This window comes from Jaculus jaculus, chromosome 12, assembly GCF_020740685.1.
Source record: "Jaculus jaculus isolate mJacJac1 chromosome 12, mJacJac1.mat.Y.cur, whole genome shotgun sequence".
NCBI lineage: Eukaryota > Metazoa > Chordata > Mammalia > Rodentia > Dipodidae > Jaculus > Jaculus jaculus.
Genome location: NC_059113.1, coordinates 104458485 through 104473239, shown reverse-complemented (window position 1 = coordinate 104473239; position 14755 = coordinate 104458485). Strand labels below are relative to the sequence as shown.

Here is a 14755-nt window from a genome sequence, read left to right as displayed (position 1 = left end):
GAGAAGTGTCTGATGCCACCTACAAAAGACCTGCCTAAAAGGAAGGAAAAAGCGATGATGTCAAAATAGAGACTTCTTCGAATGAGGAAGGGATTCAGTGGAGGAGCAGGGGACAGGGAGAGTGGAGGGAGGTGTGGCATATTGTGTGCATATATGGAGGTTGTCAATTATAAGTGAAAAGAACACTGGTGAAGACTTTCAAAACTCTTACGTGTTCTACAAGCAGAAGTTTCTGGTCTACTTCAGACGTGAGCCACAGGGCACATCAGGTCAGATTGCTGCTAAGGACCCCACATCACACTGCTCTTCTCACCGGAACAGCACCCATGGTCAGTCCTTTAAATAGTTCAAGGACCTTGACGGGGCATGCGGCTTAGAGACAGAGCATGCACCTAGCATGTGCCAGGCCCTGGGCTCAGTCCTCAGCACAGTCACTCAATCCATCAGTCAGTCTATGGACTTTTTTGAAAAAACAAAATGAAGATAGAATGGCTGAAGAGATAGCTTAGCGGTTAAGGCACATGACTACAAAGCCTAAGGACCCAGGTTCGATTCTCCAGGTCTCTCATAAGCCAGATGCAAATGGTGGTGCATGCATCTGGAGTTCCTGGCCCTGGTACACCCATAAAAATAAAAAAAAGAGAAAAAAATGAAGATAGAAGAAGCAACTTTAAAACAGGGCAAAAAGTTCGGTGAGGGAAATACTGTGTGCACTTTCTCAAAACAACAAAAACAAGCCAGGCGTGGTGGCGCACACCTTTAATCCCAGCACTCAGGAAGCAGAGGTAGGAGGATTTCCGTGAGTTCTACTACAGAGTGAATGCCAACTCAGCCTGGGCTAGAGTGAAACCCTACCTAGAAAACCAAAACAAAACAACAACAACAAAAACCTTTAAACATACTGTTGGTAAGGAAACACCTTCCATGGGGCTATAGCCAGGGAAAGACTCTGAGCGTGTTTAGCAGTCAACTCAGCAGCTCTGCTCATGGTAAGTACGCGTCTGCCTGGGGAAGTCCAGCCCCACCCTGGCCCGCTGACTGCTCATGGGATGGGGCGCACTCGCTGAGGTATTAGCTGCAGGAAGGGTGAAAAAGGAGTTTGGGGCCAGCGGGGAGTTACTCGGCTACTTAGGGAGACAGGCCTTGTCTCAGGAAAAACCAAACCAAACCAACCAAACAAACAAACAAAACCAGGATATCCCAGGGCTTCTAAAGGTAAGAGGCAGAGGTAGCAGGAAAGTCAATATGGAACTGAAAATACAGGATTAGTTGTTTTAAAAATCAGTTGTTTTCCATTTGAATTAAAACAAGCAGGTATGTAGATATGGCTCAGCAGTTAAGGCGCTTACCTGCAAAGCCTAACGATCCAAGTTCTACTCCCCACTACCCACATAAACCCAGATGCACATAATGGCTCATGTGTCTGGAGTTCATTTGCAGTGGCTAGAGGCCCTGGTGTGCCCATTTTTTCCCCTTTCTCTCTCTCTCCTTTGCAAGTAAATGAATAAATAAATATTAAAAAAAATAAAACAAGCAAAGCAACTGGGTGTGGTGACCTGCGTCTTTAACCCCAGCACTTAGAGGCCGAGGTAGGAGGATCTCTGTGAGTTTGAGTTCACACGTAGCCTGCGGCTGCAGAGGGAATTTCAGGTCAGCCTGGGCTACAGTGAGACTCGACTCGGAAATCACAGCAACAACAAAAAACTAGGCTGGGAATAAATAAAAATGAAAAAAATAATAAAGGGCTGGAGAGATGGCTTAGCAATTAAGGCATTTGTCTGCAAAGCCAAAAGACCCAGGCTCGATTCCCTAGAACCCACATAAGCCAGATGAACAAGGGGCACATGCATCTGGACTTCGTTTGCAGTGGCTACAGGCCCTGGTGCGCCCATTCTCTCTCTCTCTGCCTCTTCTCTCTCTCTCTCTCTCTCTCTCTCTCTCTCTCTCTCTCTCTCTCTCTCTCTCTCGGCTTGCAAATAAAAAAATCACAGGCTAGGGAGATTGCTAAGGGGTTAAAGGTACTTGCGTGCAAAGCCTGATAGCCAGGGTTTGATTCCCCAGGACCCACGTAAAATAAAGCCCAGGTGCATAACACGTGGAGTTTGTTTGCAACAGCAAGAGGCCTTGGCACAGCCATACATTCACTATCTCTCTCTCCCTGTCTCAAATAAATAAGTGAAATATATATATATATTAAAAAAACCATTAAAACCCTTGTAAGACCATGGGTAAGAAGACAATGCCTGGTCTCTGCACATAGCATATTACTGAAAGGTAGGCTCCAGCCAGGGAATGCTGACGGCCTGTCCCAAGGATGTCACCTGGGCTTGCTACAATCATTCCAGGGCTTATCACCCTCAGGGCCTGCTGAATGAACTTTGGTCACTGTGGTAGATAAAGGGTTACTGAACACAGCTCCAGGTGCACCGGTGCATTTCAACAAGCACGTGCCCTAATTCACTGTGTACCGGCAATGCCCAACCTTAGGGAAGCATCTACCTCTTTCTTAGTCAATAAAATTTTTGTGAAAAAGAACAATGTTGTTATTCTTCTCAGCACATTACACACAAACTTGTTAAACTACTACTTTAAATTTTTATTTTCTTAATTTTATTTTTTCTTTCTTTAAAAAATCATTACATTTATTTATTTAAAATTATGTCAAGCCAAGCGCAGGTGACCCGTGCCTTCAATCCCAGAACTGAGGAGGCAGAGGTAGGAGAACTGCTGTAAATTCAAAGCCAGCCTGGGATTACTGAATGAGTTCCGGGTCAGCCTGGGCTAGAACGAGACGTTATCTCAAAATCAATCAATCAATCAATCAAGTAGGATGATCCATTGATAAGTGGTCAATGCCAAGGATGATGTCTGTACGCATTTGCCAGGACAGACATTTATTTCTTCCTGATTGGCACACCAGGCCACGGAAATCCTACCTGCGGATCCGTGACCCGTGACCTGTTTACAGTGCAAAGTTTCCACCGATCTGATCGCCTCAATCCTGTATCATTTCAAGGCAAAACGCCTTCAAAAGTCTGGTTTGAAGCAGTTTTGAGTGAGGGCAAGCAGTGACGTTTACTTTGAAGAGCCCCACCCCCGATACTTGCTTAAACTTTAAATTTCAGTAATTACGTTTCATGCACTAGCACACCCCCACCCCCGGTTTTCCCGATTTTGGGGTGGTCCCCTCCCGCCCCATTGCGTTAATGAGAATCTGATGTCCGGTGCTCGGACCGCGGCTCGGCAGAGATTTCATGTTTGGTTTCCCGAGAACGCGCCGCAGCGGTCGGCCGAGGCTGGCACGCCCGCGCCCGGGCCGGGGGCTCCTCCGGGGACCGCGCCCGGGCATGGCGGGCACCCCGGGCATGGCGGGCACCCCGGGCATGGCGGGCACCCCGGGCATGGCGGGCACCCCGGGCATGGCGGGCACCCCGGGCATCGCGGGCACCCCGGGCGGCAGCGGTACTCACTGCGTCCCGGTCGTGCTCGGCCGCGGGTCCTGCCTGGCAGACTCGCCCCACTTCCTGCCCCAGGTCCCGCGGGCCGGGCCGGGCCGGGGCGGGGCGTCCCTCGCCCTCCCTCCCGGCTGTCGGGTGACTCAGGCCAGTGGCTCGGAGAAGTCATCGCCGGGGAGCGGAGCAGGTCACCCTCCCCCCAGAGGGAGGCCTTTTCCATGCAAATGTACAAGATGACAAGGTTCAACCTGAACTGCCGCCCTGAGCTTACCCCCAGGCCCTGGAGCTCTGGATGCTCCAGATAGGAACTTTCATCAGGAGAAATGTTGGTGAAGGCTCTCTCTCTCTCTCTCTCTCTCTTTCTCTCTCCCTCTCTCTCCTGCTGCAGGTTCTATTCCCACCCTGTTTCTTTTGCTGGGCTTTCAATGTGCTATAATTTCATGTCAGTTTCTGGGGCTGTTCGGTTTTGGTGGCCCTACCGGGAAAGTCATTGCCTGGACAGCGGTGTCTCACAGGTGGTGGCAGAGTCTCATGTCTTAGATTTAGGTCTTGGTCCAGTTTGAGGTTTATTATTAATTATTATAATTGTTATTATTATTAATGGAACCCTTTGTTTCATGGGCCACCAGGGAAATACTAGTTAAATCTTACAGGTTGGCTACCTAGCTGTATAAATTTTTATGTGTGTATGTGTGTATAATACAAGGAAGGAGCAGGGTGTAGCTGTGCATGCCTTTATCCCAGCATTCAACGCTCAGGAGACTCAGATAGGAAAATGGCTGTGGGTTTGAGGCCAGCATAGTTCGAGGCAGGCCAGCATGGGCTACAAAGTGAATTCGAAGCCAGCTTGGACTATAGTGAGACGCTGCTTCAGAAAAGAAAACAAAACACAAAAGAAAAATAATTCCTGGGAACAAAGAACGCTTCCATTGTGTTGGTGGGAATATAAATTAGTTCTTTGCTATGGAGAACAGTATGGTGGTTCATTTCTTTTTTTTCTAAAGCACTAAAATGAGGGCTAGAAGAGTAGTCAGTGGCAAAATGCTTGAATGCCATGCACAGGGTATAAGATCCTTAGCACTGAGAAAACAACAACAAACAAGAATCCTACAAACTGAACAAGATCCCCAGTACATAGCTAAAGGAAATGAAATCAACGGTCACAGTAAAGAGCGGCCCCCACCTTTACATGAGGAAGGCAGAGAGGGTCACTGAAAAACAAAAACAAAAACAAAAACAAAAACAAAAACAAAAACAAACAGAAAGAAAGAAAGAAATCACAGTGGTTAAGGTGTTTGCCTGAAAGCCTAACAACCTGCGTTCCATTCTCCAGTTCCCACATCAAGCCAGATGCACAAAGAGGCCCTGGGGCACCCATTCTCATCTCTGTGAGGTGTGGTGCACACCTTTAATTCCAGCAGAGGTAGGAGGCAGAGGTAGGAGGATCGCTGTGAGTTCAAGGGCAGCCTGAGACTACGTAGTGGGCTAGAGTGAGAAATATCCTACCTCGACCCCCAACCGTACCCCCTCAAAAGTCACACACACATGCAGTATTACTCAGCCTGAAAGTAGAATAAAATTCTGTCATTTGCAGTTTGCAGCAAAATGAGTGAAACTAGATATTAGGTTAGGGAGGAAAGCCAGATACAGGAAGACCAGAACTGCACAGGAACGTGCAGGTAGTTCGCACAAGAGTGACCGCCGGGCACCGGGAAGGAGCACGGGGAGGGTGGCAGACAGTAACTGTATGGAAATACCACGCTGAGCTTCAGCAACACGCATGTTAACAACGAATAGACGTACAACCGCCACGCTAGCGCACACAGGAATGAAGCGGTGCTGGAGCCTGCCTGCTGACACGGAGAAGAGCTAGCTATCGGCTATAATCAGGCGAGCCACAGTTCTTTCCCACCAAAGCCTAGTTCAGGCTGAAGCTCCGTCTTGAATTGTGTGAAGGCCCTCAGAGGACAGGAGGATGCAGGAGGAACACGGGGAGCTGGCAGAGCCTGGTTCCTGAGGACGGAGAAGCCACTTCTGCGTCACACAGCGGAGCAGGTGCTGACGGACAGTCACTTCTCCAGAAGGCCTTCACAGATGACAGCGAGGGCAGCTGCAGTAAAAGGTTTCCAAAGCAGCTCAAACAAGCCGCTCTTGGAAAACAATGTCGTGCAGGAGTTTTCTGTTTTATATTTATTTATCTATTTAAGAGAGAAAGAGTAGGGGGAGAGAAAGTATGGGAACACACCAGGGCCTCGTGAACTCCACACATATGTCCCGATTCATGCATCTAGATTTAAATGGGTATGGGAAAAGCCGGGCGTGGTGGCGCAAATTTTTTAATCCCAGCACTCGGGAGGCAGAGGTAGGAGGATGGCCATGAGTTCAAGGCCACCCTGAGACTCCATAGTGAATTCCAGGTCAGCCTGGACTAGAGTGAGACCCTACCTCAAAAAAACAAAACAAAAAAAAAACCAAATGGGTATGGAGAATCGAACCCGGGCCATCAGGCTTTGCAAGCAAGTGCCTCTGACTGCTGAGCCATCTCCCCTGCTCTTAGGACTTTGAATAGATAGAAGTTGTGGTGGTTTGATTCAGATGGCCCCCATAAACTTACGTGTTCTGAATGTTGATGGAGATTTGGGATTAACACTTCCTGGAGGCAGTGTATCTTTGGGGGCGGGCTTATGACTGTTATAGCTAGTGTCCCCTTGCCAGTGTTTGGCACACTCTCCTGTTGCTATTGTCCACCTTATGTTGGCCAGGGGGTGATGTCCACCCTCTGCTCATGCCATCATTTCCCCCTGCCATCACTGAGCTTTGCCTTGAGTCTGTAAGCCAAAATAAACCCCCCCCCCCCCCCACCAAAAGCTGCTCTTGGTCAGGTGATTTCTGCCAGCAACGCGAACCTGACTACAACAGAAGTCAATGCCTGACCTCAAAGTTTCAGAGGACAGGTGACATTCAAACTCAAAGTTTCAGAGGACAGGTGACATGGTTCAAGCTCAAGGGGCGGATCCCGAGAGGCTGAGCTGAAGAAGCAGCAGGAAGCTCCTGCCGGAGTGTCACTGGCAGCCATCTTGGAGAGACACGTTGAGACCAGCCAAGCTTCAGCTTTGACATGATGGGCGGAATGGTGTCTCCTTGTTCCCTGCTTTGGGCCTCTATCCTTAGCTAACTGCCTGAAAGAAGCTAGCTGGCTTCGATTTCTCCTTCAGAACCAGGAGGTCCGGATGATAGCGGTCAGTTTGCTACACGACTTACTGAGTATTCTAAGGCCTCAGTGGGGACCTACCTGAAGTCTGGAAGACATCTTTTTTTTTTTTCTTTCAAATGTTAATGCTCATTTACAATGCATTTGAACACTAAAGTGCTCTGATGGAAAGATAAAAGATTAACGTTGTTTTCAATTCTGCCAACACAGCATTTATCCTGTAGCCCACAGACCAAGGAGCAATTTTGACTTTCAAGTCTCATTATTTAAGAAATACATTATGTTGGGCTATCTTCTCCACAGATAGCAACTTCTCCTGTAGATCTGGGCAGCATAAATTGAAGACTTCTTGGGAAGAATTCGTCATTGTGGTTGCTATTAAGGACATTTGTGATTTGTGAGGGGGTCTCCAAATGAGAACATGAAGGAGAATTTAAAAGAAATGGACTCCCACTTTCGTTGGAGGACTTAGGGAGTTCTGTACTTCAGGAGTAAACGCATGTGGCAGAGATGGAGAGCTGGGATTGAAGTGGGGCCTAAGGCTCGGTCTGGAATGCCGCATCTCCTGATAAGACTAACCTATACAGTCACTCGTGATGGCTGCACGTGGCTTTCTGAGATGGAATCTACTCTGCCACAGAGGCTGTGAACACTGTTGATAAGGCAACAAAGACCTTGAGATATTAGATGAACTTGCTTGAAGAAGCATTAGTGGGCTTCAGAAGATAGACTTCAATTTTGAATAAAATTCTACAGTGACTAGGGTGCTGTCAAACAGCCCTGCAAGCTGTAGAGAAATCACTCATGGAATGAAGAGTCAGTTGGTGTAGCAAACATCACCACCACTATGTTGCTTGACATAGATGACTGATAAAAATTGTAAGACTGTGTTTGTCTTTCATGTTAATGATTAGACATTTATTTTTCTTATTTGTAAAAGGAAGTAATTTAGTGTACCTCACTCTTCTATATGTTCAAAAGATATGAGGTATATAAAATATGATTACTGGGACTTACAGTTTTTGCCCTGGCACTTGAAGAGCTGGGAAGTCTTCACTGTGACCATGACAAGAGCATTCTGAACAGACTGAAAATCCACAACCCTTCTTAGAGAGGAGAGAAAATAGAATGATAAAATGCTGAATTAGGGCTCGAGAGATGGCTTAGCGGTTAAGTGCTTGCATAAGGACCCGGTTCGAGGCTCAATTCCCCAGGACCCATGTTAGCCAGATGCACAAGGGGGCTCACGCATCGGGAGTTGGTTTGCAGTGGTTGGAGGCCCTGGTGGGTCCATTCTCTCTCTCTGTAGCTCTCAAATAAATAAATAAAAATGAACATAAAACTTAAAAAATGCTGAATTAAAACAAGGGAAGGCAGGAATGAGGATACCAACTAAAAGACAAAGACTAAAAAGAGGAAGTGACTATAAAACAGATAAACACAGAGCTCAACAATACACTGTTGACAAGAAAATCACTTTAATTTTAAGGAAGATGGAGAAAGTTACACCATATTAGCAGCAGTCAAAAGAAAGCTGGAATAGTAGTTTTATTTTCAGACAAAGCAGACCAGATTATCTAGGATAAAGAGGGCCATGAGAAATAATAAAGCCAGGAGTGGTGGTGCACACCTTTAATCCCACACTCAGGAAGCTGAGGTAGGAGGATCACCATGGCTTCAAGGCCAGCCTGATGCTACAGAGTGAGTTCCAGGTCAGTCAGGGCTAGAGCAAGACCTTACCTACTCCCCCCAAAAAAAGAAATGCTAAAGGACTTCCTACAAAGACGTGACCCTCCTGTGCATGCCCTTCAGAGCAGCGTCAAGATGTGTGAGGCAAGCACAACTGAGCTGCAAGGAGGGTGTTGGTGAAGGTCTTCACCATCCCTCTGCAGTTGGCAGGTCTAGCAGGCAGATTGTCAGGAAGAACACAGAGCTTCACACCAGCATGGCGTCAGCTAAATCGGACAGTTATGTGATACCTTTATCCAGCAATAGCGGAACCATTTTCTCTCCACTTTCCCTTTACGTTTCCATGGAATAGTAAATTGGACTACTTTTGGAGTCTTCTAGCACAGCATACAAGTGAACTCTGGGGTAAACTTTGGGCTTAAAAAAAAAATTTTATTTATTTATTTGAGAGAGAGGGGGAAAGAGAGAGAGAAAGAGAGAGAGAGAGAGAGAGAGAGAAAGAGAGAGAGAGAGAGAGAGAGAGGGAGGGAGGGAGGGAGAATGGGAATGCCAGGGCCTCTAGCTACTACAAATGAACTCCAGACACAAGCACCTGGAATCAAACCTGGGTCCTTTGGCTTCGCAGGCAAGTGCCTTAACCACTAAACCATCTCTCCAGCCCAAAGGTTGGGCTGTTCCATAGTATGTATCACCATTGGCTTATTAACTTGAACAAGCGTAACAGCAGAGAAGATACTGGTGGGTGGGAGAGGAGAGGAGGGTTGTGTGGGAATTCTGTGTCGCTGCTCAGTTTTCCACGTCTCATCTCTGGACGCTGTTTGCCATCATGACTCCTTGGGGCCTGTGGTAATTTTTAAAAGAACAAATTTCAGCTGCTTATCCTCGTCTCCTAGCTGCAGAATGATTTTCAGATTGAATGATTCGGTTTCCTGTTTGGAGGATTTCTATATATAATGAGAAATTATGAATTGTGTGGAGGCCAGAAGTATCTGCTGACTTCATTAGGTTATGTAATCATGTTTCCTGGTGCTTTAAAAGAAATCATGCTGTTTATTTTAAAAAGGAAAGACTCAATTTAATACATTACTCTCTTCCTCCCTCTCTGTTTTCCTTTCTCCCTCCCTTCCCTTTTTCTTTTCCTTCTCAAATAGTGTCCTGACACAATCTCTGGAAAAGACTGAATCGATGGGGAAAAGCTCTGGTTACCACAAGGGCAACTGATCCTCAGACCCAAATCCGCAGTCATCTCCCATCCCTAAAACTCCTGCTCAATTTCCCTCAGGGGGAGCCTGCTGGAGTGAATTCTAGATTGCCCATGTACAGCTCTCACTAAGCAAGGGAGAAACCAGAGATGTCCCGTGAGCCTTCTGACTTCCACAGGCACAGCCTACCAGCTCTGAAACCCAGTCCTTCTTCAGTTCTTCATGGTGATAGGAGGCTTCATTAAGGGAGCCACTCCTCTCTGCTTGCCCGGCGTGTCTATGAAACTTCACCCTTCCCCTTCGCTTCACGCAAGGAGCAACGTCTTTCCCACTTGGGCCACAGTGGCAGAAGACACACAGGAGTTGATCTGACAATGGTGTACAAGTGAGTATTATTTCCCCCGGAAGAATGTATGCTATTTTCCCACACGTGTATATGCACAACCTGATCCTTGCTGGTCTGGAGTCAACAAAATGAGGTGACACCTTGAAAGGAAGCCACATTGCCTTGGCATGGAACCTGGGCAGGAGATCTTGGAGGGAGCCCATGTGAAGTGAGGATGTTAGAGACACTTCTGTCTTGCTTGATGTATCAGAAGTCTTGAGCTGTTCTAAGTTTCTGATCATCCTGCAAAGCCAAAGGATCCAGGTTTGATTCCCAGGACCCATGGAAGCCAGATGCATAAGGTGGCGCTGGAGTCTGGAGTTTGTTTGCAGCAGTTGGAGGCCCTGGTGTGCCTATTCTCTCTCTCCCTCTCTTTTCTCTCTCAAATAATTTTTTTTAAAAACATGGCTTGGGGGCTGGAGAGATGGCTTAGTGGTTAAGCACTTGCCTGTGAAGCCTAAGGACCCCGGTTCAAGGCTCGGTTCCCCAGGTCCCACGTTAGCCAGATGCACAAGGGGGCACACGCATCTGGAGTTCGTTTGCAGAGGCTGGAAGCCCTGGCGCGCCCATTCTCTCTCTCTCCCTCTATCTGTCTTTCTCTCTGTGTCTGTCGCTCTCAAAAAAAAAAAAACAAAAACAAAACAAAACAAAAACCATGGCTTGGGCTAGAAAGATGAATCAGCAGTTAAGGTATTTGTTGGCAAAGCCTGACCACACAGGTTCGGATCCCCAGCACCCACATAAAGCCAGATGCCCAAAGGGAAGCATGTGTCCAGAGTGTTTGCAGTGGCAAGAGGCCCTGGCACACCACACCCATTCTGGCTCTCCCTTTCTGCTTGCAAATTAAAAAAATATATATGTCAGCTAATTCTATCTTCAACACATGCTTTTCAATAAGAGTTTTATCTCAAAGTAGAAGTACACAAAAATTTCTAATGTGAAATAAAGAATATACTATGTTTTTGAGAACTGATGATGGCTATGTGAAAATAAATGTCCCTGCCCTCACCGAGAGCATATTTTCTATACAAAAGGTTGTACAATAAAATTTAATTAAGAATACAATTATAAGGTAGGTGTGTTGGTGCATGCTTTTTTTTTCTGTTTTTTTTGAGGTAGGGTCTCACTCTAGCCCAGGCTGACCTGGAATTCAGGCTGGCCTCGAACTCACGGCAATCCTCTTACCTCTGCCTCCCGAGTGCTAGGATTAAAGGTATGACCACCACGCCCGGTAGGTGCATGCTTTTAATCCCAGCACTCAGGAGGCAAAGATAGGAAGGTTGTTGGCAGTTCAGGGCCACCTTGGGGCTGTAGAATAAGACCCTGTTCAGAGTGGGCTAGAGCGAGACTCTATCTAAAAAAGAAAAAGAAAAAGAATAAAATTTTTATCTTCAGTAACTTTTAAACATAGGGTTCACAAAAAATTGAAGCTTCATTCCTTACAAGGTTCAGATTCTGTAAGTATATAATAACTGAAACCAAAAATAATTTTAGTCACCGATTTTAAGCACAAGATACTATTAACATGGCTTGTTTCTGATTTAAATATTTATTTATTAGAGAAAGAGCAAGAAAGGGGAGAGAGGGAGAGAGAGAGGGCACGCGAGCGTGCAAGCGAGAGAACGGGAGTTCTGCAAACTAACTCCGGACACAGGGGCCACTTTGTGCCTCGGGCTGTAGATGGGGACTGAGGAATGAAACCCACACTGTTAGGCATTACAAGTAGGTGACTTTAATCATGGACCCATCTCTCCAGCCTGACTTGTTTCGCATTTGTTTATAAATTCCTTTATCCCATAGTCTTTGAAACAGCTTAGAATGACAACATACAATGAAATAATAGGAATAAAAGATAGCTAGGAACTTAGAAAGCCAAGACAGGAAAAACAAAAGGTACAGGCTCTCAGGACCCCTTCGTTTCTTATACTTGGTTTTCAGTTTTGATTGAGTTTCACATGAGAACAGGTGAATGATTGGCTAGGAAAGTAGCTTGCCTAGCTGCTGTTTTCAGGAGAGAATTCTTCAGGAAAAGAAAGCTTTTCCTAGCTGAGGGTGAGGTATTTTAGAGGCATTTTTTTGGTTTTGGTTTGTTGTGTTTTGTTTTTGCTTTGAGGGACGAGAGCCCATGGCCTTGAGAATGCTGTGAGCAGTTTTCCTGTCACTGAGCTCCATCTCCAAACCCTTCCTTCTTTCTTTAAATGTGTAAAAAAATATTTTATTTTTATCTATTTATTTGAGAGACAGATATACAGAAATAGGCAGGTAGAGAGAGAGCAAAAGATAGAGAGAGAGAGAGAGAGAGAGAGAAAGAGAGAGTGTGTGTGTGTATGTGTGTGTGTGTGTGTGTGTGTGAGAGAGAGAGAGAGAGAGAGAGAGAGAGAGAGGGAGAGAGAGAGAGAGAGAGAGGGAGAGAGAGAGAGAGAGAGAGAGAGAGAGGGAGAGGGAGAATGGGCACACCAGGGCCTCCAGCCATTGCAAACAAACTCCAGATTGTGCATCCCCTTGTGCATCTGGCTTATGTGGATCCTGGGGAGTCGAACCTGAGTCCTTTGGCTTTGTGGGCAAGCGACTTAACTGCTAAGCCATCTCTCCAGCCCTTTAAGTGTTTTTATTTATGAGAGATATAGATAGATAGATGACAGATAGATAGACAGATAGGGAGAAAGAAGACAGACAAAGAGTAGGGGACCAGGGCTTCTGTCACTGCAAATGAACTCAGATGCATGTGCCATGTTGTGCCCCTAGGTTTACATGGGTACTGTGGAACTGAACCCAGGCCAGCAGGCTTTGTGCCTGGCACCTTCAACTGCTAAGCTGTCTCTTGGTAGCACCACCTGTCCCTTTTATGAAATAGCATCTCACTGTGTAGATTAGGCTGGTTTCAACCTCACGATACTCCTGCCTCAGCCTCCTGAGTGGTGGGGTCATAAGCTCGTGCCCCCCGCGTTCAGCTGGGAAGGCTGACATTTTATTATTCATATTTTCATTGGACAAACCTCTGTGGAGTACCTGGCATAAACCAGACCCAGTTCCAGACATTGGCGAAGACAGTGGTGGACGGCAAGTTAGAGAGATGATTGGGGAGGATGGGATGGTGGACCGGAGAGAGGGCTTTGGCTAGTCACTGGCGTATTTGATAACTCTCAGTAATGAATACAAGCACCCCAGATGAGCCAGTACACAAAGCACAAAAGCTTTGTTATCTCCCACCTCCTTGGTGGCTCTGGCATTCAGGGGAGGCTGGGTGGCTCTGTGGGCAGCTGTGGCCGGGCTTCAGAAGCAAAGAGAGGGGCTGGGGCTGGGGATGGTGGCTGTGTCCCTGCGGCTCCGGGACAGGCGCTGGCTTTCCCCTTTCCCGGGAGGGACAGGCTTGAGAAGGCCAGTCTTCCGTGGCCTCGTGTCCGGAGTCACGTTCTGTCCCGGCTCCCGTGTTCCTGTTGTCACCCCTGCTTTGGTGAGAGGAGACTGCGGGAAGTCGAGGCAGCGCTGCCTGGTGCAAGCATCCCCGGGGCACCGTCAGAGGAGGCTGACTTTCAGAAATAAGCGGAGGGGAGCTCTCTGGACCAAGGTGCCCAGGCGGCCCGTGTGGAAGGCAATGGAGTGTGAGAGCGGAGGAAGTAGTGTTTTCCAGGAAAGAGGACATTGGCTGAAGGAAGCCCGGCAAGAAGGTGCTGGGTGTTTCTAGTTTTTCAGTTTTGTTTATTTTACTATTTTAAACAAAGCCAAAAGTATTTCCTTTTTCCAAAAAAAAAAATATTTTTCTGTGTGTGTGTGTGTGTGTGCGTGTGTGTGTTTATGGGTGCACCATCCAGCTTTACTTGGGTGGCCAGGGAACTAAACCTGGGCCAGCAGGCTTGTTTTTCAAGCAAGTACCTTTAGCTGCTGAGACATCTTTCCAGCCCCTCCTCCATATATTAAACTTTTCATTTCCAAACCGTTCAGTGCTTAGAGCCACTAAATCGTTCTTAGCTACCTAATGAAGGGGAGAAAAATAAAATCTTGTTTGACCCTTGCGTTACTGTAAGGGACACTCTGAGTTTTAACAAAATCAAGTCTGTTTATATGCAGTTTTCATGGTAAGTTTTTTTTTTTTTTTTTTTTTTTTTTTTTTTTTTTTTAATCCTTTGGTTTCGGGGACTTTTATTTTCACACCATGGAAAATTTTAATTTGGCTGTTTGGGTCTTTTGAAATCCTTTGGTTGTTTTACGTGATTTTGTCATTTTTGCTCACAGGACATAACAAGCTGATAATTAAGTGTGCTTAAAAGAGGCGGTTAAGGGCTGGAGAGATGGCCTTGTGGTTAAGACACTTACCTACAAAGCTTAAAGATCCAGGTTCAATTCCCTAGAACCCACGTAAAGCCAGATGCATACGTGTCTGGAATTTGTTTACAGTGGCAAGAGACCCTGGTGCAACTATTCTCTCTCTCTTCTAAATAAATAAAACATATTTTTTGAAAAGAGCCAATTAAACACAAACAAACTACTTCAGCCAGACCAAGACCATAAGGGGAAAAAACCAATGAGCACCTAAGTCACATTACTCCCGCATTGAGGGAGGAGGGAGGCTGCAGGAGGAGGGGCTGCGGCTGTCCCCCAGACAAGGCTAAGGCAGAATCAATACCGTGAAAGGGAGGAAGGCAATGAAAGGAAGTCGTGTTCCAATGGGTAAGAGCAAGTGACAGGGGGTCAAGGCCATATCTGGACATGCCATGGTCCCATGGTCCTGTTTCCTGGGAAACCAAGTTCCGGTGTCAAAAGCGCTCATAGGGCTCCTCTGTGCAGCTCCCATGTGGGTTATAAATCGAGGCTG

General features: G+C 46.6%; 1 protein-coding gene across 4 annotated transcripts in view; it reads right to left on the bottom strand.

Annotated features, from left to right (window-relative positions):
- Tmem144 (transmembrane protein 144) overlaps positions 1-3660 on the bottom strand; it is a 37567-nt gene extending 33907 nt beyond the window's left edge. For all 4 annotated transcript variants that reach the window (XM_045131852.1, XM_045131856.1, XM_045131854.1 and 1 more), the window contains exon 1: positions 3471-3660. In XM_045131852.1, coding sequence (XP_044987787.1) covers positions 3471-3624 — 154 coding nt within the window. In that variant the 5' untranslated portion in view covers positions 3625-3660. The remainder of the gene's footprint in view (positions 1-3470) is intronic.
- Positions 3661-14755: the final 11095 nt, after the last annotated feature.